General features: G+C 35.6%; 3 protein-coding genes across 5 annotated transcripts; 1 reads left to right on the top strand and 2 right to left on the bottom strand.

The window, feature by feature from the left end:
• The first annotated feature begins 358 nt into the window (after positions 1-358).
• On the top strand, positions 359-4,216 carry LOC118281622 (histone-lysine N-methyltransferase PRDM9). Of its 3 annotated transcripts, none has more exons than XM_035602248.2 (9): positions 359-659; positions 962-1,053; positions 1,406-1,733; positions 1,841-1,961; positions 2,195-2,449; positions 2,564-2,711; positions 2,797-2,863; positions 2,991-3,134; positions 3,743-4,216. In XM_035602248.2, exons 1-9 carry the CDS (start codon positions 522-524, stop codon positions 3,965-3,967), a joined length of 1,518 nt encoding a protein of 505 aa, XP_035458141.1. In that variant the 5' UTR covers positions 359-521; the 3' UTR covers positions 3,968-4,216. The 3 variants fall into 3 exon arrangements, with proteins under 3 accessions (XP_035458141.1, XP_035458140.2, XP_035458139.2); XM_035602247.2 differs by lacking the exon at positions 2,991-3,134 and adding an exon at positions 3,173-3,316 and having other exon boundaries at positions 1,841-2,075; XM_035602246.2 differs by having other exon boundaries at positions 1,841-2,075.
• A 230-nt stretch (positions 4,217-4,446) lies between these two features.
• LOC118281630 (prothoracicotropic hormone) lies at positions 4,447-6,531 on the bottom strand. The gene is made up of 5 exons (XM_035602257.2): positions 6,016-6,531; positions 5,237-5,608; positions 4,992-5,030; positions 4,793-4,912; positions 4,447-4,712 (listed from the first exon to the last, which is right to left on the bottom strand). Exons 1-5 carry the CDS (start codon positions 6,016-6,018, stop codon positions 4,566-4,568), a joined length of 681 nt encoding a protein of 226 aa, XP_035458150.1. The 5' UTR covers positions 6,019-6,531; the 3' UTR covers positions 4,447-4,565.
• A 468-nt stretch (positions 6,532-6,999) lies between these two features.
• Positions 7,000-10,212, bottom strand: LOC118281629 (zinc finger protein 510-like). The gene is made up of 9 exons (XM_035602256.2): positions 9,965-10,212; positions 9,738-9,829; positions 9,371-9,659; positions 9,181-9,289; positions 8,833-9,060; positions 8,420-8,567; positions 8,105-8,171; positions 7,785-7,931; positions 7,000-7,546 (listed from the first exon to the last, which is right to left on the bottom strand). Exons 1-9 carry the CDS (start codon positions 10,073-10,075, stop codon positions 7,277-7,279), a joined length of 1,461 nt encoding a protein of 486 aa, XP_035458149.2. The 5' UTR covers positions 10,076-10,212; the 3' UTR covers positions 7,000-7,276.
• Positions 10,213-20,601: the final 10,389 nt, after the last annotated feature.

Below are 20,601 nucleotides of genomic sequence, written 5' to 3'. Positions count from 1 at the left end.
AGGTTTTAGGTAACTCGTTGGTAAAATAGGCAACATGTTTGAATAATAACATAAAAAAACGTATTAGTTTATCCCCAAATGCGATATTAAAATATAAATGCAAAGATTATTCCGATATAATATTTTACGTAGGGATCTAGAAATTAAACTAGAATAAAGGTTTTATATGAATTAACAGTGGGCAAAGTTATTTTATTAAAAATAATGTAAAACTTTGGTATTAAAACACCAAAATAAGCACGGAAAATAACACTGGTTTTCAAGCGCCTAGTACAAAAAAAAACATTAGAGAATATAGTACTGGCAACATTGTGTTTCGAAAGATGAACGATGCGACGCATACCGTTTCCCCTTTTCATTTTATTGTCTATGGTGGCGTAGTGAGGTGGTGAAGAAAAGATAGTCGTAAAATCACACTCAGCTAGCAATCCCTAAAGAATTTTAGGAAAAGTGAAGTGCTTCGGGCTTCGATATAAAAACGGATTACTGCCATCACTTTAGTTTTGTTTTGTTATTGAATTATGCTTGATCCTATTGATACTATCGACATGAAATCGTGTCGTATATGCTTGACAAACAATAAACCATTATGTCCTCTATTTCGATACAAGTTGTCGGGTAATTATGCTGAAATGCTTACAGCTATTGCCGATGTTAAGGTAAGTTATAAAAAGACCTCTATTTTGCACATACTAAATAGCGGGTCTAGGAATAGGAACTTGTCAGTTTGTTACAACTATCAGATTCTGATCAAAACAAACGAAGAGATCATTTATCAAATCGGTACTTATTAAACATAAATTACAACTTAAAATAAACTTCAAAGATCACCATTTATCGAATGAATTGTCAGACATGTGTGTTGTTTAGCAATAAACTAAGAAAACAGAATGTTTAATTAGTTGTCATTGTGTTATTTTCGTGATGATTTTAGTAATTATCTCAAATTGTTATGTTTTAGGTGTCCTCTAATGATGGATTGCCTGAAAAGATTTGCCTCAAATGCTGTACAACTTTGGAAAAGGCATACTTACTTAAAACTGTGGCTGAAAGGTAAACTTATCTTTATTTTTATATCTCTGAGAGAGATTATTTTAATAAAATAATTTTAAACCACTTATATGAGAGTAAGTGTTATTTTCTTATATGTCAGTGGGACTCTATATACATTTCTAAAACTGGTTTAATTTATCTCAATACATTTGAAATCTCATCTAGTTATAATTATGTGGTATGTTTTTTCTCACCAACAAGGTTTAAATTGCCTGAAATCCTTCATATTAGAAACTGCATGAAAATTTTATTTTCTTAGTAGATTAGACTATGTTTCTTTATACATAATCAGAAAGTACATTCTAATATGAATTTATTAAATCATGAATCAACATTTTACCTATATTTACAGGTCAGATAAGAAACTGAGAAAAATACTAGCAAGAGAAAAAGGAAATGTACCTACTAAGAAAATCGCATTTGACTCTTTTACTGATATCAAAAGTGAAATAGGACCATTGACTATAAAGCCGGAACCAAAGTGGGAAATGGAAATTGAGGTACCAGAAAGCAGTAGGCCTGTCGATACAATGGAGGTTAAAGATATTGTGATTGCTAACACAGTAATTAGGAAAGTAGATCCAAATGCAGAAGAAATTAAATTGGATAGCAATGATGATGTACAACTAACTTGGACATCATCAGGCAACTCTCATTATGCTGCTAAAGGGGATCCAGATGTGAGTTTTATATGCTTTATAATGTTTCTCTGAATAGCATTAAAAGAGTCCACTAGTGTTGTCAGTCGCCTTCTTACACATTCACCTCATGTGATTTCTACTTTCAGGCTGAATATTTAGAAGATGATGTTTTCCAAGATGATGATGACGATGATTACATTCCTCCTGTGGAGAAGCCTAAGACCAAATTCAAGAAACCTAAATTATCAGATATCAAGGTGTTCAAAGGTAAAACTGTTGTCAGAAAAGTAAAGGTTCTGAAAAAAATTAAGGATGATCCTGAATATGATTCTGGTAGATCGAGAGATGAGAATAAGTCACGATCAACTACTATTACTTGCTGTAAGTACTACTCCTTACAATTAAGCAAGTGAGCCTCCTAGTTACTGAATGAAAAATTGTTTATATCTTTCTAACTTGGAACAACAAATAAATTTTTATTGTTACCATTTAATTTATAGATCCAATTTTGAAGAATGGTTCAAGAGGTTCACCTATCCTGTTGAAGAGACCCAAGGATGCAACAATACTGAAAGTCCATCCAGGTTATAAATCGAAGTCTCAGTCCTCTTCATCTGAGAGTGTGAAAGTAGTGCGCAGGGACAAACCTGTTAGAATGGTGCGGACCAGTGTCTCCAAGCAACGAGAGAAGCTTGTTTGTCCCGTGTGTGGTATTCTCACGTTTACATTGGGCAATCACATGGCAACACATCAAGGTAAGTTGTAATTGTTACTTTTCAAAGAATGTTTCAAATGTATGCCTACAAGTGAGTTAACATATTGACTATAATTTGGCCTCTTATTTTCATTTCTATGTGAATATATTTCAGAAAAGAAGAGATATACCTGTGCGCAATGTCCCAGATCATTTGCGCAGAAGAGTAATTTGCTAATCCATGCTAAACAACATACAGGAATAAAAGACCATATTTGTGAAGTATGTGGGGCTGGTTTCTACAGTCAGAAGTCACTGGTTAGGTAAGCATGTCAACTTTAGAAAACTGCATTTATTAAGTTTTGTTGTTTACTGACTTTTCTTAACTAATTTTCTTGTTGATTTCAGACATAATTTAATTCACAAGGGAGAAAGACCATTTTCCTGCAATTTGTGCACAAAGAGGTTTATAGCTGTAAGTATATCATTTACATTTATAGTTTTGTTTTTTTTTTAATGGCTGTATTTCAAAATCCCCTGATTTGTGCTTGATAAAATAATAATAGAAAAAATAAGTGCAAAATGCAATTGATGTATTTCAGCGTTGTGATCTGAATCGGCACCTGCGTATACATTCTGGTTACAAACCGTACAAATGTAACACTTGCACAATGTCGTTCAACGCGAAACATCAGTTGCAAAACCACGAGAGAATGCACACCGGGGAGCGGCCCTACACATGTCAGGTGCGTTGTATTCTCTATATGTTGTTGTCACGTTCCAGATGGCAGGCCTGCGCCGCCATATGGCGATCCATACTGGAGAAAAACGGTACAACTGTAGCTTCTGCAATAAAAAATTCACGCAAAGCCACCACCTCCAGAACCATATGATTACCCACACTGGCGATAGGCCCTATACTTGCGAGGTCAGTAGGTTCAATTTGATTGTAACATGCAAACAAACTACATACTATACTACAGTTTCTGTCTACTGCGGCTGGTCTCCTGTACAGCGGAATGCGATTTATACTACTTTAACAAATTTCTTTGCTTATATTTCAACTACCTGAGGGCTTAGTACATTTTCGTTCGACATAAAGCAATTCATACGAAAGGTACTGTATTAAACGTGAAAGTAAGGAGCGAATGTAGTTACTGAATGTTAAATAAATGGATGTTACTAAGTTGTTCTTCAAAGCATACAAAACTACATCTTCAAGAACCTATCTCTGTCAGTAAGGGTATTTATTTATACAAAAACAAAACATATAATTCTGTAATTTCATACTTTTAATAACTATACTATGTAGACATGGTTTCTTCATATATTTATTAAACATTTTATTTTCCAGGTTTGCAATGTGGCATTCAGTTACAAAGTGAACCTGAATAACCATGTCTACAAAGTGCATGGGATTAACTTAAAGTTTAAGTCTATTCACACCGTGACTGAGGACATACTGCGCCGAGAGATGGGCATGATGAACGAGACAAGGGTTGCGATAACACATATTTTGCCGCAATTAGGAGAGGTCCCGACTCCAGCGGCCCATGAAACTGTACTCTCATTAACGTGATCCATGAAACCCGAGAGAAGTATCTTCCATTCAAGTTATACAAACATATTAGTTTAAAAGCTTTTACATAAAATCTTTAATTTCTGTTTTATGTCTCTTGAAGTTCTGTTGCGTATAAAAACGCGTCTACATGCAATATGTTGTTGACCTATGTTATTCAACTCTTAAATAATAAAAGCAATATACAATGTTTAATTATGTAAATATTTAGTCAATGTTAATACTTAATTAAAATACGTTTTTGAATAAGTTATGTTTGAATTATTTTAAATAATAAGTTAAATTAACACTACATACCTCACTGGATATTCCAAATAGCCTGTGAGGAATTAGATTAATTTGTAAACATCTGTTTCGAATTTGGTAATCAAATTATATACCGTAATTAAAATAATCAATTCAAGGCAAAATTACAACTAAGAAGTATGAAATGAAACAAATCAAGATATTGATTACGGATAGCAAATAAAAATGCAACATAAGATCTACAGTTTTATTTTTAAAATATGCCCAGGATTGCTCTATTCACAGATTTGACTGATACCTTTGGAAATTTTCCATTCTGATTTTCTGCTTCTCGATTTTTCTTCATAAAGAGTTATTTTTCAATGTCGTAGTAATCTCTGGTGCAAACACATCCAACGCTAACTGGTCGATATTCCGCTATCCATCGAAATTTTAAATCAGATGGTAGGTCTATTGAAGATATTTGATGTTGAAACTCCCGTCTTTTTAATACTGTTAGCTAAAATAGAAAAGAATACGTTAAAAACCGTTGATATACAAAACATAAATTATTGACATGACAATAAAGTTCATATTTACGTTGTAAAAGTTTTCTCTGCAGACATACGGTCGATGGCATGCCAACTGTCGTGCTTGACTACAATTTCTAGTTTCCACGTAACGTGGATACGTGTTTTCACCAAAATCTTCTATAACTCTCTGAAAATTGATATAATCGTAAAGAATAATATCTAGTAGCCAAGAATACTTAATGATTGATGTAATTTGTTTAACTTACGCTAAAATTACATGTGCAGGGCGGATCCGGTAGAGCTTGCTGTAAACAAAGATTAATAACATGTAAAGATCATGCCTAAATTGTGGGTAATTTAAAACATACTTTTTTTCACTGTAAATCCTTCAGAAGTAAATACCTACTAGAGGAGTTAGTGGTTTATAGGGCAGGTATGCTAAAAATACATTTTAGGTAATAACATTAAGTGACTGGCGGTAGGAGTTATGAACTTTTAAGAATGTACTCACATTGTTATACTTCTTAACTTGAATGTTACCCCTTTTCCGTGTCCTCGTTTCAACAGATTTGTCCAATAGGATAACATCATTTCGTATCATGTTTGCGTAGTCCACGATAAATGCCGACAGCTCTTCAGGATTCGTAGGGTCCGGTTGAAAAGAATCTGTGTCATAGTTCGTACCTAAGTTTCCAGAATTCCCTAATATTTCACTGTCTCTAGCCAATCGCACGACATAGTTTTTTCTTTTACGAGTCCTTTGATCTTCGAGCATGTACTCGTCAACGTTGGAATTCTTTAATGCCATCACCTTTGGTACCAACGATTGAAGTAAAATGAAGAATCCAAAACATACTATCACGAAGACAAGCGGCCGTGTTATCTGGAAATAAAAGAAGTAGGTAAGTAACAGGTTTTCCTTCCGTACAGGCAGTGTGAAGTGAACTATATACATACAGAGTTGCGGTTGAACACTTCTCATCGTAATATACCTATGGCTTGGATAGGTACAGTCAGCTACTAAAGTTTATGTTTAGGATTTAATTAATTAAAAAGATTTCTCGGAGGGTTAAGCAGAAATTTGGAAATATGAGTCAACTTGATAAAATATTCAAAAATTCTAGGCTAATTCTAAAAAGACTTGCAAGTACTTGAATATAACATTAAATAATTAACGTTTCAAAATGATTTAGAATATTTTCTAACACTTATTTATTGGATTTTATCTAGGTATAGCCAATAAAATAGCTAATTCATAAAACTACAAATAATACTGAATGAAGAACTTACCATGACTAACTACAGCTTTCTCCAGTTTTCGTAAAAGACTGAGAGTGTTGGGAAAAAATCCTCCCTTATATAGTAGAAATTGATTGATAGGCGGATAAAAGGGTCCATTAGATACTTAGAAGTTACGCCGCCTTGTGTTATTTATAACTGGTCAAAGATAAGTGGTATTAAATTACCTACTCTTTTGTAGGGGGCAACAAAAGCCTTTTTCTTCGTAATGGACTTTGTGACAGGGGTTATAGGGATCGGGGATAATGGGTAGGTACCACCCATACCTACGCAAAAAGATTAATTAAGCATGGTAAGTATTATCTGAAGGCTGCTTATTGCAGGTACGTACCTAAGTAATTAATTTTATTTCACTTCGTCTCGAACAAGGAACATTTAATAAAACATTTCTTGTTCTTTTTTTTTATCTGTGTGAATGTAGTCATTCTTAATATTTTTAAAGGTGTGACTTATTGATTAGAGTTAAAAAAAGCCTTGTGTATAGTCTGACATTAATTATAAACTAAAATACGAAAATAAAATACTTTTGCATGACAGTAAAAGTCGGTCATTTAATTAGTTACCCTAACCCCTGACATCGATTGTGCTTCAATCCCACCCCACATTCATCAAAATTGACCCTGGCCTTGTGTGAAATATGATATCAAGTGTAAGAAAATGCATTAAGACTGACCCGAGCGGGTCAAGTCATTAGGAAAATGTAATATTATGATTTTTCGAAATACAAAATTAGGTATTTAAAAACAGTTTAGAAATATGGCCAGTATTAAGCAAAATAATCTTATAGTTCTTGTGATTGGTTGTTGGGTACCTAGCTGTTGCAGGGAGCTGCTAGATACAGGTCGTTTCCAAGTATCTGGAAATCTTTGGGAAGACCTATGTTCCGCAGTATAAGTCTTGAGGCTGATTATGATAATTATAAATGAGTTATTTACCTTGCCTTTGAAGGTTAAAGAATATGAAAGAAAACCAGAGTTACACATCTAATCAACATTTATTTATACATATGTACGTGAAAAATTATCATTTATGGTCATGAAAAAATTAAATTTCTTATAAACATAAAAAATATTTTTAATCTGTATTGCAATAACAATAAAATTGCCATATAGGGTCATCTGTCTAGTTTGAGCCCTATATCTTCCCATATAATACGTGCTTGACTTAGTTTACGAACATAATCTTAAAAGGCAAGTATGAATTTGATCAGTTGCCATTATAAAAAAATAACAATTAAAAGTGTGGGTATTATTCAAAATATAATTGGTATTTTGTTGGCTGCAATGGCTTTCATGGCTTGTTCGTACGCCTGTGCCGCTTGAGGGCCGTCAAATGGGTTTTTAACTTCATCTTCCTTTATAATCCCATGAGCTCGGAGTGACAGTTCCCTCATAAGAGCTCTCTCTTGTTGTAATACTTCTTCATTCATAACACGCACCGATCTTCGTTTCAAAAACACGCCGTGCTTTTTTAAACAGTGTCTATTGAAGTCATGTTTGTAACTGTATGGTTGCGAACAAATCTGAAATTGTTGAACAGTTTACTTTAATGAATGCCTTTTAAATCTTCAGGTATAAAAAATATTCTAAATATTTTGATATGTTTGACTGTATGGTTGGGGCAGTGTAGCTGAGCTCCTGACTGATGCGCAACATATCGCGTGTTTGATTCCCGCTCTGGATTTTTAAGTGTATTTGAATTTCTAATACACAACATAAGAGGAGATCCAGTGAAGAGAAATAGAAAATATTTTGCGTTACCTCGCATTTAAAAGGTCGCTCGCCAGTATGCACGCGCATGTGATGTCGTAAATTGTACTTAGTAATAAACGTCATAGGGCATAATTCGCATTGGATGGGTTTACTGCCAAAATTGTGTATCATCATATGCCGTTTTAAAATTGGTTTCTGTAAAAATGCAAGTTTATATGTTACTAAAGGTTGGCTAATATATTATTTTTTATCTAATAAATGGCGCATGCGATAATTAACATGTAGTAGTCGACATAATTCTATAATGGCTAATATGGCCATATAACAGTATAGTAATATTTAATTATTAAAGCAAAGTACATACATACCCTTTTAAATGATTTATTGCAAATGTTGCACACATATTTCTTTTCATCTTGATGCATTATGTTGTGGCTGTAAAAAAATAGCTATGTTTAAAACAATTATTGTAATAATCTTATGTTTAATATTACTTTTATGCATTTCATCACACCTTTTACTACTCGAAATGCGACATCACACAGCAGCTGCTAATTTATAGTATCTGCTTTTGAAGGTTAAGGACAAGTTTACTCTATATTACAATGGTGCTAAAACCATACTGAACCAGCAAACAAAGGCTGTTGCAATTGTCCTTTAAAAAGAAATTCTATAAAACTCACCTTCGTAACTCTCTCTCATTGGCAAAAGCGGCGATGCATTGGTCACATTTAAACTTTTTAATTGCAGTGTGTCGCTTCATGTGTGAATTTAACACAGACAATGTGAAAAATGCGCTTCCACACTGATCACATTTGAACTTCCTTTCAGCTGTAAAGTAACAAGTTCATATTAAGTTTTTTACTTATACAACTTGTACAGATGTACCTAGTTTTCCCCTCATTGCCCCACCCGCGCCTGCAGTACTCTGGACTTGGCTCTTGCTAATAAAGTACAAAAATGCAAGGGAATGAAGAGCACATTTATTATTTTTATTTACCTATTCTACAAGTAATATTTTTTAAGGTAATTGCTACCTAAATCAATTCTGTTACTCTTTAGTCTATATGGCATTAATATAATATTATTCACTTACCTGTGTGAATCAAAATATGATAGTCCATAGTCTTAGATAGTTTACCACAATATGGACAAACTTTCAGTTTTGAAGTTCTAGGCTTTTTAACTCTATTTCTTTTAGGTTTCACTTCAGGTTCTGCCCTGACTAATCTCAAATCCTCTATGTATTTAGGTTTGAGAGGTTTTTCTAGAACTGTCTGCGGCCCATCTTTTCTGGGTCTCTCTGTTGGACTGTTTTTCCATCCTAAAAAGTAAAGATAATTACATTTTTATATACTACAAGGTTCACAATTATTCTTCTAAAATGTGTGCAGAACTCAAGAATTCCAATCTTATAAGCAAATTATTTTATTACTAAGCTCACCATTATGTTTCTTTTTCTTATTTTTTTTCCTTTTTTTCTCGCCCTCATTATTACTATAGTTACTGTCTGATTCGGAGTAATAGTCATTGGCACCTATTTCATAAGCCTGCTGTAATAAATACATTTTCAGGAGATTAGTAACTTATAGTTTTCTGATAAATGTATATTTACAAAATATGTTTATACTTACATAATCACAATCGTTATCAGATTCATTTTTAATAGAATTCAAAAATTCACCCACTGACAGTGTATTATTTTCATTGTAGCCTTCAATTGGGTTTTCTATTTTTTTTATTAAAGTATCATTGTATGACAGGGTATTGGTCCCAGTTTCAACTAGTTTCTGGTAAAAATTATCCATTGCAGGTAATATTGGCTTAAAATCAGTGTCTATTTCAATATCAATCTTAATGTCACTTATGTTGCTAAAGCAAATTCTCTTTGTATTAGAAGTTTCTTGGAGTATCATTTCAGATCTGAAATAAGGAGATTTTGTGTTGAGTTGGTTGAGTATATTATTTTTTATATGTTATCATCATGTTTAAGATTATTACCTCTCGATTTCAAGTTTGAAATTGTATGCATCTATTAATTTTACACGGCAGTTACGGCATAGCATACCACAACAACTGTCTTCGTTTGAAACCTGCGGAACGAAATAAAATTGAGCAATATCGTCACTATTCTTAATCAACTATGGTAAAAGTAAACTTGTTTTAATTCGGTACATCTGTTATGTAGGCTATTTCCAAATAAACACAAGAATAACATTTATAAATACCTTAACGTTTGCAATTGCAGACATCATTTCGGCAAAAGTAATTCCGTTGACTTTTGTGCTTAATAAAACAAGTTTTTTGCGTTGCCGTAAACATATTCGACATTTTTGCATTCTAGACTTCTTCAATGGTTAGCCTATAATTCAGGAATATTCATCTATTTGTTTTAAAAACATAAAATGCATATCAGAAATCCATACCAAAACAATCACAATTCCACTGACATATGACAATGACAGTTGACATTTGACAATAAAAATGACATCTAAAAACTAGAGTTGTAGTTTGTTTCTGTTTCAAAACTTCATTGAACTTTTAAAATAAAATAGAGTAGTTTCTTTATTTACATTTGTGCCAACTTTATGGAATCTAAATCTATTCGTTTAGAAAGAAATGGAAGGATGAAAACACAGAAAATTCCCATGTGCCAAAGTATCATAAATTCTCCGTGATGAAAACAAGATTTTTTGCGCTTCTAGGATTTTCACCTGAGTCGTACGTGTGTGCGTTAACAAACGTACAATTTCATTTAGGTACTCGTAATCAGCACACTCAGACCAAGAACAACAATTTGTACATCAAATTAAGAATTGTTTCGTGCGGGAATCGAACCTGCGACACTTTACACAGCAGCCGGTACACTTGAGCTGCAATGAATCCAATAATATTTTTTAAGCTACAGAATACCTTTGAAGCCTCGAGTGCTTAAAGTTGGGACCATAGGAGATTGTGGTTGTAACTTGTAACTCTCAGTGACCTGAGCACACTTTATAATCCTTAAGGGGGAAGTAGCATAGGTCTCCCTAAGGATATACCCATATTTAAAGGACAGGCATTGCACAGTACGGGATCTGGAATTTGTTAGTTCTGAAACCTTATTGGTGGTGATGGTGATCAGTTAGGTAAGGATCCCACACATCCTCGTCTTTCTCTCCAAAAATCTAAGCCATTAGAAGGCTTCTCGCGTCTTTATTTTTGTGAGAATAAAAATAAACATAATAATTAGTACAGTTTTAGTATTACGTTAACATCGCACCGTTATATATATGTATTATACACAATTCTACCTAATACAAGTAGGTAGAATTATATATCGACATCCGAGAAAATTTGTATTGTGCCACAAATCAGTCAACAACTCGCAGAAAGTATTTTGTTTACATTCTGTTACTATTCGGTATCTAAAACATTTAGCCCGAATTTGTTTGACTGCGCGGTTAAATAATTGCACGCTTGAGAAGGAACCTTAACCATTGGCTGCCAGCATGACAACTGACAAAAGCCGTGCCGACCGAGAAATTATAAATTGAAGTTAGTGACCCACTAACAATATAATATTTGGTTCAATTCCGAAATCGATTCTCCTCTACGTTTAGAATATACCAGGTAGTGCACCTGAACGGATTAACTATGATTAGCCTGCATGGTTGCCGCGACGAACAATGAAGGAATGAAAACATAATTATGTATTATAAGTATTTCTTATTAAGCACATACCTGAACACAACACGTAAGTATTTAGGTACACTTGTTTTTATAGATCACACTTGCGGGAATCGAACCCGCGATACGTTGCGTCATAGACGACCGCCCAGCCACTGCGTATCAAACTTTGGTATCAAGTTCACCATTAAAATGTGGTTAATGTTTACTACATAATTATTGCATTTTTAATATTTAGGTAAATTCATGAGACGATATATTTTTATTTTAATGTGTGTCGTGTGTCCATTTCATTGTGTGACAAATACATTACACCTAGTTTCAGAAGTAGGTAAAATATGTTGATCACACAAATTATTTTTCCGTACTGAAATCGAATCTATGACACGTTGCTGCAGTAACTGGTCACTGCTACTTGCCACTGCAGCCCCCACCACCACCCCCAACGTCGTCAATTAAATTTCTTATATTTTCTACTTTATTTGTATGACATTATGATTCCACCCTTTTAATCACTAATTCTTGAAATTTGCCACAATTTCTATAATTGGACGAATGAGGTCTTCTGCCACGCAAATTGATACTACCCACTTTATTTGAGTGAGTACTTTATAATGATTCAGATTTCTGGAGTACCTATGTATGAGACATTCCACGGGAATTTCAATTACATATACGAAATACCATCACAATGCGATGAAGATCATTCTCAATAAAAAATAAACTTCACACGAAAACTCTACCTGATAAATCTGTTCTTAATTAGCTTTCTGATTTAGTTTTATTTTGTGCCTAGGTCCATCTAAGTCTGGGAGTGGAAATGATTGTTCTGAATAAAAATATTAATAATTATGTGCATAGCAACGTGAAGAAATTTTTACTTTTATTAAAGAAAAGCAATTCAAATACCCACATGAATATTACATAGGTACAAAGTACATAGGTACTATAGGTACGATACGCCTGCACCTACATACCGCTTTTCTAATTTTTCCTTAACACGTTACACTATCCAGACTTCTCTAGACTTATGAGCAGCGGTTACCTGATAGGTATTCGCATTTTTCGAGAGAACTGTCATAATATTTATTCTATTCTACACAACGGATTAGTTCGTATGCTACCAGTAAAAATAAACTGTTTGAAATTACTACACAAATATTTCTTACTGTACCAAATTATTTTATTTTATACTCAATTTATAGCACGTGCGTGGCTGGTTTGTAACGATTACTGATTAGCTGTATCTTCTGGTTGGTCTCACCGCTCACCGCTGAGTGAGAGATATCTAAATTAACAGCATTCTATAGCCTAGTTTCCTTACAATGTTTCAGACATCTATTTAGTATGAAATACCTACATATATTCATTTGTTATACATTTTAAGGATCGGTCTTTAGGAAGAACCAAAATATTTTCATTTATAAATGTGCAATTTTTCAGTAAATTGCTTCGACATGAATATTTTTCGGGCAGTCGTAGTTAGTTTCGTAGAACCTGTAGGGCGGGCGGCGCACTGTGTGCAGTCGGTGAAACTTCATCATTGGGCGCATTTTCCGAGTTCCCGGCGCAGCCCTGGCGCCGCCAGCGCGGTGAGTCAGCAGGCCAGCCCGCGGGACGAGCGGGGCTGGCGGCGCGGGGCGGCTGCAGCGCCCCGAGCAACGCCGCGTGGCGTGGCGTGCGACTCTAGTGTCGAATGTGAGTCGTGTGCAGTGTAGCACGCGCCGCCCGCGGCCGCACATCGCTCATCGCGCTACGCCGCCGCCTCCCCGCTCTGCCGCACCACGCGTCCGCTGGGCGCGTCGCGCGGGCCGCGGGCCAGGCCCGCGAGCCTGCTGCTTCTGGCCGCGTGGCTGGCGGCCGTCGCTGCCGAGCTCGCCTGTCCCCAGGACCCTCCAGCGGCACAGATAGCGTGCGCCTCCTGCCGCTCCTACGAGAACGCGAGAGAACACAGCTTGAGAGTGATCCGTGAGAGCCTGCTCGCGAAACTCGGCTTCACTCAAGCCCCCAACACGACGGGGCGGGAGCTGCCACACGTGCCGGCAGACATGATGGAACGATTCGAGCGCCGGAAACCACCGGCCGGTGTGCAGTCCGATGCACCAGCTCTGGCCCGTACCTTCGTCACTCACACAGAACAGGACGACTTCCTCGCCCGGACTGACAATGTCCTCATATTTGCACGTTAGTACCTTTGAGAACTTAAGTTCGTAATAAGTAATCAGTTTTAATACTTGTAAAGTATTGTGTAGTGTAATATCGATATAGAACTAAGTTCGATGCCCCTAGTCTAGATAGAAACTCTAGTCCATTTGTAGGAACCGATGGCGGTAAATCACATAGTTTAAAAAATATGCTGTATAAATTTCATGCAGGTAGGTACTCTAGTGATAAAATGTTCAAAGAAAGTAGTGCTCTGCAAAATGTTAGTGAACGCGGCGTTATCCTTAAATTCAAAAGAGTTGCTTGACGACAGCGGATAGATCAGCGGCTGAGTCTATAATTTTGGCGGCTTAACGCGTGCCCGGCTATTGGCATGGTCTACGAAGTTCATTGACAGGCACGTGTGCAGCCTATAAGTGAGTAAGGCACTTCGTGGTCGCGTCACGCACAGCAAATTTTAATTAGCCAATGATTGCTTCAACTTCGACGCGTATATTGTGTGCCATTGTCTATAGAACACGACAACTTGAGTTTGCTATCGCGATCGTCTCCGACAACTTTTGAATAATAAAATCTGCAACGGTCAATGTAAACGTCTATAGAGTATTTTGGTACCTACTTAAGCATTCTAATTCAAGCAAAGTCAAACTTATGGGCTTTGAAATCTGTGATTGAAATTTTAAGTTTCATTTAACTACCTGGCCACCTATGCTTAGAGTTATTTTTAGCAAAATGTAAAAAGAATGTGCTAGTCTTATTTAAGTTTGGTAACGTAGATGGGTATTTTTATTTGTAAATATAGAAATGACACAAAAGTTGGGGTGAAATAGTTGTAATTGCGAAAACAGGGCTATCAAAGTTCAGACTAGCATGTAATCTGGTAACGTGAGCAAGGGGCTTCGACCGCTGACGATAACGTTAACTCCAGTGCCACAGCGTATAGCTTACGATTAATTGAACAATTTTAGCGCAAAAATTAATTGATAGCACTCTGTTAGGTCTCATTGTCACTTAGTAACGTTCATACATGGCAATGAAAAAATGTGAACCAGAATAGGTAGAAGTCCTTGCAACTTAACTAAAACATATCTACGTCGATGTATCTTTAAGATCATTTATTGTAATGCAGATTATTCAGATCTCAGTATTTTTAGTACCAAACATAAGATATCATGTAATGAAATTGTTCCTCTGAAGTCATCAAAATATAGTGTAAATTAAGATTTTGTATCTGTATGTTGTTAATTATAGTTTCTAGCTCTTGACTCCAATAATAACGCTCGTATGTTAGTGCACGCATAAATTGTCGGTCTCTCTTGTATAAATTGTATTTATAAACCAACTGTCATTTAATTTTAAGCCTGCTTATTTCCGAACCAGAAGTGTTTTGTTTTCAAAACAATATTCGTGATAAAGTCCTGTAATACTTGATTTTTGTAGATAGTAGTTAGGTATTCCCACGATTATGAACCGACCCAGATCACCAGTTAGGTATCTACGTTATTTATAGCATATTCAAGCTGATAAAGCCATCACTAGCGTTCTTGGAAGTGTATTGAGAAGGTGCAAGATATCAATGCAAAATGTGCTCTTTTTATAAAGAACGCAATTTCAATTTCCTTCTTAAATGATAGAAGATAGTTAATGCTAACATGAATTGGTGTACAGGTGAAATGTAAGGGACGAGTGAAGTGATGTGTTCTTATTTGTTAATTTTATTCACCTTTTTGGTAAGAGTGCGTGGCCGCCACCACAAAACTTTACACCGGGTTGATAAAATTAACAAATAAAAACTTGTATGGGTGAAAGAATTGCCAAGACAAAAGGAGAAACATCATGAAGCATTTAACTATAACAAATTATTATTGTGTTCTTTCTATAAGAATTCACCACCTCCAAATCATTATGTAAGCTTTATTAAGCTTAATAGAACCTGGACTTAATATTCCATGATATTAGCAAATTAATTTATAGGACAAAAATATATTGGTCCGTATTTAAATTCGTTTCGCCAAACTATCCATAAATGTTTGTAATTGCCAAAATGTATGATTCCGCAACAGCTGATATGCCCTTTAGCTTATCACAATTGCCAATCGCGGTTTTGACGTAGAGTAGGTGAGTACCCGAGTAGGCGGTCGACGTCTCTGTGTCTGCCATTCGCGCTGGCCGAGGAACACTGCCCTCGACTCATATAATCGACGTGCAAACGCACCGCCTCCGTTTAACTGAATGACACAATTCCTGACACATTACCTAATCTCGACACCGTACGCTACCTCAGTTTTGGGACCTCGAAGATCCCAATCTGTTAGACAAAATTGCACTGGGTACAATTTTTTTCCGGATGATACTTAAGGCCACCGGTTACTGCCTGTGAACTACGTAGCAAAGAGGAATAGGCCTACCGGGGAGACCTCTATAAAAAAAACGCACCTACGGTTCTTACCTCTCAGGTGGTGTGGAAAAAGGACCTTTAATCTACGAAATTATTCAAATCGAACAATTCTGTCCGAGCACCATAACTTTCGCTCCTATTGATTGATTTCCCCTTGACCCACAGGCAACATCCTGCCAAAACGATGACTACGCCCGATAAATCAGTTATCGTTATCGCATCACTGCATCTCCGAACATTATTAAGATATATTGTCCGAAAATTGGTATATCGTTGATGAAGTGTAGCATTGTCAAATATCCATTAATTTAATGTACACATGTGCTTGTTACTTTTATAAATATAATCATTCCTTATCATGAGAAGCAAGGACGCGACACTGTTACGAGTTTAAATTTAATACGTATCTTAAACGCTTACCTACAGTTTCTGCATTTTTATGACCTTATCGTTAAAGTTTTCTTATGTACCGAGCATATTCATAATGATAATTTATACTCAGAGCAAATGATAATTTTAATCTAATTAATTGATGATTTCGTTAGTTCAAAGATTTCATTACTGTTAAGAACAGTTAATTGAAAGTGCGGTTGGCAACAGGTCTGCTCCCCACCGGCGATCAGCTGAGTGCGCCCGCACTCATACGCACCATAATCTCTACGTATCTTCGAATTAAGATTTAAAATTAGAATTCCATGTAGGTACAAATTTAGGAATAGTTTTCTCAATTTTTTATGTTACCTACCCAGTACCAGTATCACCTTTGCAGTCAGTCAGTGTAGTGTATGAAGTTACTTTGTAAGCTCCTCGCTCTATTGTTGAGGATATAAATCTGCATCAAGTGACACTTATTGGTGAAATCTATTTCTGTCTCTAATGAAGAGTCTTAAACTTTGATTTACTACAGTTGTACTTTTGTGTGTCATGTGTGGGATCATTCAATTTAATCCTAACGTGACCTAAAATTACTTATCATTCATCGCCGCACGCTATCAGTAAAAAAAATAATCTTATTTCTGCAATATAAAGCATATATTGGCAGTTCGTTTAATGTAGAGAGACTCGAGACTGTCTCGCGCGCGTCTGACAAGTGCGTGTCAACGAGACGGCCATTTGCAACGATCGATTGTTTTGGCTGCTGGCAGTCACCTTAATTGCTCGTGAATCAAGATGACACGAGTGCTTTTGTATGGAATGATCAGGACTTGCTCGATTAAAAAGGACATGTTGATAAGTTTATTTATATCTTTAATGTAAGCTCTTTATTTTACGCTGGTTACCTACAAGAAAGAATTTATTTTAATAATTAATTTCAATTTTCCTTTAAATTTATAAGTACTTAATTTATTGATAGTTAGGTAGACCTGTCTAATGAACGAGTGTAGGTATCCTACATCATCATTTGCCTTATTAATGAACATACAAGACTTTTGTTTTAAATCCACTTATTGGCATTGTAATATTAGAGAGTATTTGAAATAGGTAGAGTAGTTAGAGGTGACTTTTCAAGCCACGATACTTCGATCTAAAATTTATCATTTTAGAACTTTGTTTCAGTAGGTACACTATTATAACATCCTTGTTCATTGACTATGTGATCAAGTCTCCATACTAAATCAATTTTGATTTTCTTACCTGCATATCTGGAAACTAAATAATTTGGCTGACTGTAGGTACCTAGTAACTAACAGTTACCAGTTTCCATGAAATATTTATCGGGAGATTTGGCAACCAAAGAATATTAGCTTATGATCTAGAAAAAAAAACAAATCGATTCTAGTACCTCTATCTGATTGCTAGCCACCCGGAACAGACTAGGCTTACCGCCCACAATATTCCTAGGTACAAACGAAGGTTTCTTTTCTGTTTTTACTTTTGAGCTCAACACACCAAAATGTCGTTTAGATACTGTTGTATTCGTACATAATTTAAACTCTCAGCTTGTTTTAATAAGTTAAGCTCGTTAAAATAAATTAGTCTGTACATTTGTAATATTTATCGCTGAAACAAACTTTGACCCAATAAAAGATTAGGTCAATGCTGTAACTTTGAATAGACCTGTCGTCTGGTACCACATAGGATTTCCTACAATCCTACTAATATTATTAACTTTTTATTTTGAAAAGGAGTGATTTAATCGGATTATGGTCAGTCGTACCTAGATTTGTCATTGACCCTAGCAAAATAATGTAGGTAAAATAAAATTAAAAGGCCCACCTTTCTTCAGCAAGTATTCGAAGACTTAACTGACTTAGGCGAACGAGGTGTTTAAAGTCGATGTAAAGCTGGTAAAGAGCGTCTTCATTCATAGAACTCGATGCACAAAGATAGCGGATATCTCTTGTGTGGAAAGTACATCCGCAAACTTAAATAGAGGTACAAACAGCATACCTCGGTATGACGTGCAAAATTGTGTGTAAAGTTAAACGCAGCTGAGCCCGCATGGCTCGACCACCCTCGCGCTTTCGCAACATATCGCTAATTGGTAGGGTTGACAGCAATAGGGATGCATTCAAAACACTGGGTGGGATAAGGTTTAACTTTTTATATATCACACCCACAGTGCACGACTACGCACGTGATTGCTTATTTGGCACAATAGGATACGCTGTTTACACTGCGCGGATTTTGGACGCATCCGTTTCTTGTACTAGGTCATGTCTCTACGATCCTCTTCGTCGTGTCAATGATTCCAATTTTAAAATTAGACAAGCTTGGGACTGTACTCAGTCACACAGATACAGTTTAATATTTCTCCTGTAGGCAAAAGGAACTGCACGAAACATTAAAGGAAAATTAGGGAGCACGGTACAGATAGTCAAACAGCAATTTTATGTATAACTTTGGTTATCTAAATAATTAAGTGTCTCCAAAATCTTACTAGGCTTAGGGACTTTAGTACATTACCTTTTATCCACACAATCACCAGTTTTCGTAAGTACCTACTACCTCTACTTATCTCGCTCCTAAGGAAACCAAGAAAAATAATCTCTTAAAAATATCCTAACATAAAAACGTAGATATTGGGCACATCGGTACCTTTTTTGATACGCACCTGTATGTAAATAGTAAACACTTTAACTTGGTAAACTTAATTTAGTAGATAGTAGTCGCAACTGCAAGAACAGCTGGCCAACTTAAGGACTTAAGTTTGACTTCCGAAGTTAAAATTCTTATTTCTCTCTATCATCGTTTAGAAATAAGTAGCGTAAATAAGTAAGTTATTAGAGTGTGAAATAGGGCATCTATTACAAGGATCTAAGAACACATGAAAAGACATCAATTATAAATAAGCAAGTTTGTCGCTGCTTATACCTTTGAATGAGGATGTGAGGCAGGCAAAAATCAATATCCGATCTCAATCCAAAACACATACCTGGATTAAGATTTTAACATGACCTAGTATGGGAAATGGGAACAGTAAGGAATTTCTGCCAAAAATCTAGGTCGATCTACAGATTGTGGAATAGGATCGTTAGGTTACCTAATTAATTTGGGTTGAAATATGTGTAGGTATTATTAGTATTAATATATTTACAATAATGTTTTGAGCAGATATGTTGAGGCCGCGACAGTTATCTGCGTAGATAGATATTGCGATCATGTCTGTTTCAGTTTTCAATGTAGCTAATTATAAAAATAGCCTTATAAGGAATATCCAACCAACACACTCGCTGTTTCAATAGAGAACAAATTCAAACATTGGATGTGTTTCATTCAAATAATTCGAATACAGATTTTTTTACCAAAACTGAACTTCGTTCATTGAGTGTGATTGAAGTTCGTGAATTTAGTGAATCGTTCGTAGATGTGATAGTTTTGAGACTTCCTTTCACTATGCAAACAACACCAGGCACCTTGACACTAGAGGTTGTTAACCGGTGCATTAGATGGGGCACAATTGAGGCCAGTGTGTGAGCGAGTTCAAGAGCAATTTAGGTTCCGTAGGTCAGTTCGCCGAAGGTAACCTTGACATTGACTACAATAGTTACACCTGAAATGTTTGGTTTTGTTGAACTGTTTTGAAATTTCGGTGTTTTGGTATTCAGAAGGACGTTGATTCGAAATAACAACCTTACTGGGCGACTGGTGTTAAGTGGGCCTTTGTTTACATAATTGGTTGCTAGTTAACCGTTAAATTTTGAAAACTAGATGTTCCTTAATAAGTACAAGTTCCATGCATTCAGGTTAGGGTTGTTATAAGTTTTTATTTCACCATTTACAGTTAATTTAGCGCATTGTGTATGTGTACCAATCCATATAAGCACAATGACGTAAGACGTTCGTCATATTTTTAAGCAAATAATGTTGCACTTCGGTGGGTACTTATCTCATCATTCCGGTAAGTAAATACAGTCAACAAAATAATAGTAGGTACGTGAAATACCGACTGCGTGATAAGTTTAATATCTCTACGTACCTATGTACCTAGGTAACTAGGTACACTAAAAGTACCTAGTGTAAAAGATTTTTTATAACTTTGCTTCATAAATCTCTTGTTAATGAAGGCGATAAAAGCGCATCATAAGTCCAAACAAGTGTTAAGCATTTGGACAGCTAAAGTACGTAGTGTATGAAAATAACTTGTAGCATTGGTCGCGACGGATTTCCAGGACACAGGAGGGACAGACAGAA

The sequence above is a fragment of the Spodoptera frugiperda genome, chromosome 20 (genome assembly GCF_023101765.2).
Source record: "Spodoptera frugiperda isolate SF20-4 chromosome 20, AGI-APGP_CSIRO_Sfru_2.0, whole genome shotgun sequence".
Lineage (NCBI taxonomy): Eukaryota > Metazoa > Arthropoda > Insecta > Lepidoptera > Noctuidae > Spodoptera > Spodoptera frugiperda.
This window is presented reverse-complemented; position numbering and strand designations above follow the sequence as displayed.

Excerpts from the sequence above, each read along its gene's own strand:
- LOC118281622 (XM_035602247.2), top strand. The coding sequence starts at position 522 with ATGCTTGATCCTATTGATACTATCGACATGAAATCGTGTCGTATATGC. Across the intron at positions 1,734-1,840 it reads CTGCTAAAGGGGATCCAGAT|GCTGAATATTTAGAAGATGA; the intron begins GTGAGTTTTATA and ends TTCTACTTTCAG. Across the intron at positions 2,712-2,796 it reads AGTCAGAAGTCACTGGTTAG|ACATAATTTAATTCACAAGG; the intron begins GTAAGCATGTCA and ends TGTTGATTTCAG.
- LOC118281630 (XM_035602257.2), bottom strand. Across the intron at positions 5,031-5,236 it reads AAGTTAAGAAGTATAACAAT|CAAGCTCTACCGGATCCGCC; the intron begins GTGAGTACATTC and ends CTTTGTTTACAG. Across the intron at positions 4,913-4,991 it reads CCTGCACATGTAATTTTAGC|AGAGTTATAGAAGATTTTGG; the intron begins GTAAGTTAAACA and ends ATCAATTTTCAG.
- LOC118281629 (XM_035602256.2), bottom strand. The coding sequence starts at position 10,075 with ATGCAAAAATGTCGAATATGTTTACGGCAACGCAAAAAACTTGTTTTA. Across the intron at positions 9,830-9,964 it reads CTGCAATTGCAAACGTTAAG|GTTTCAAACGAAGACAGTTG; the intron begins GTATTTATAAAT and ends TTCGTTCCGCAG. Across the intron at positions 8,172-8,419 it reads AATGAGAGAGAGTTACGAAG|CCACAACATAATGCATCAAG; the intron begins GTGAGTTTTATA and ends ATTTTTTTACAG.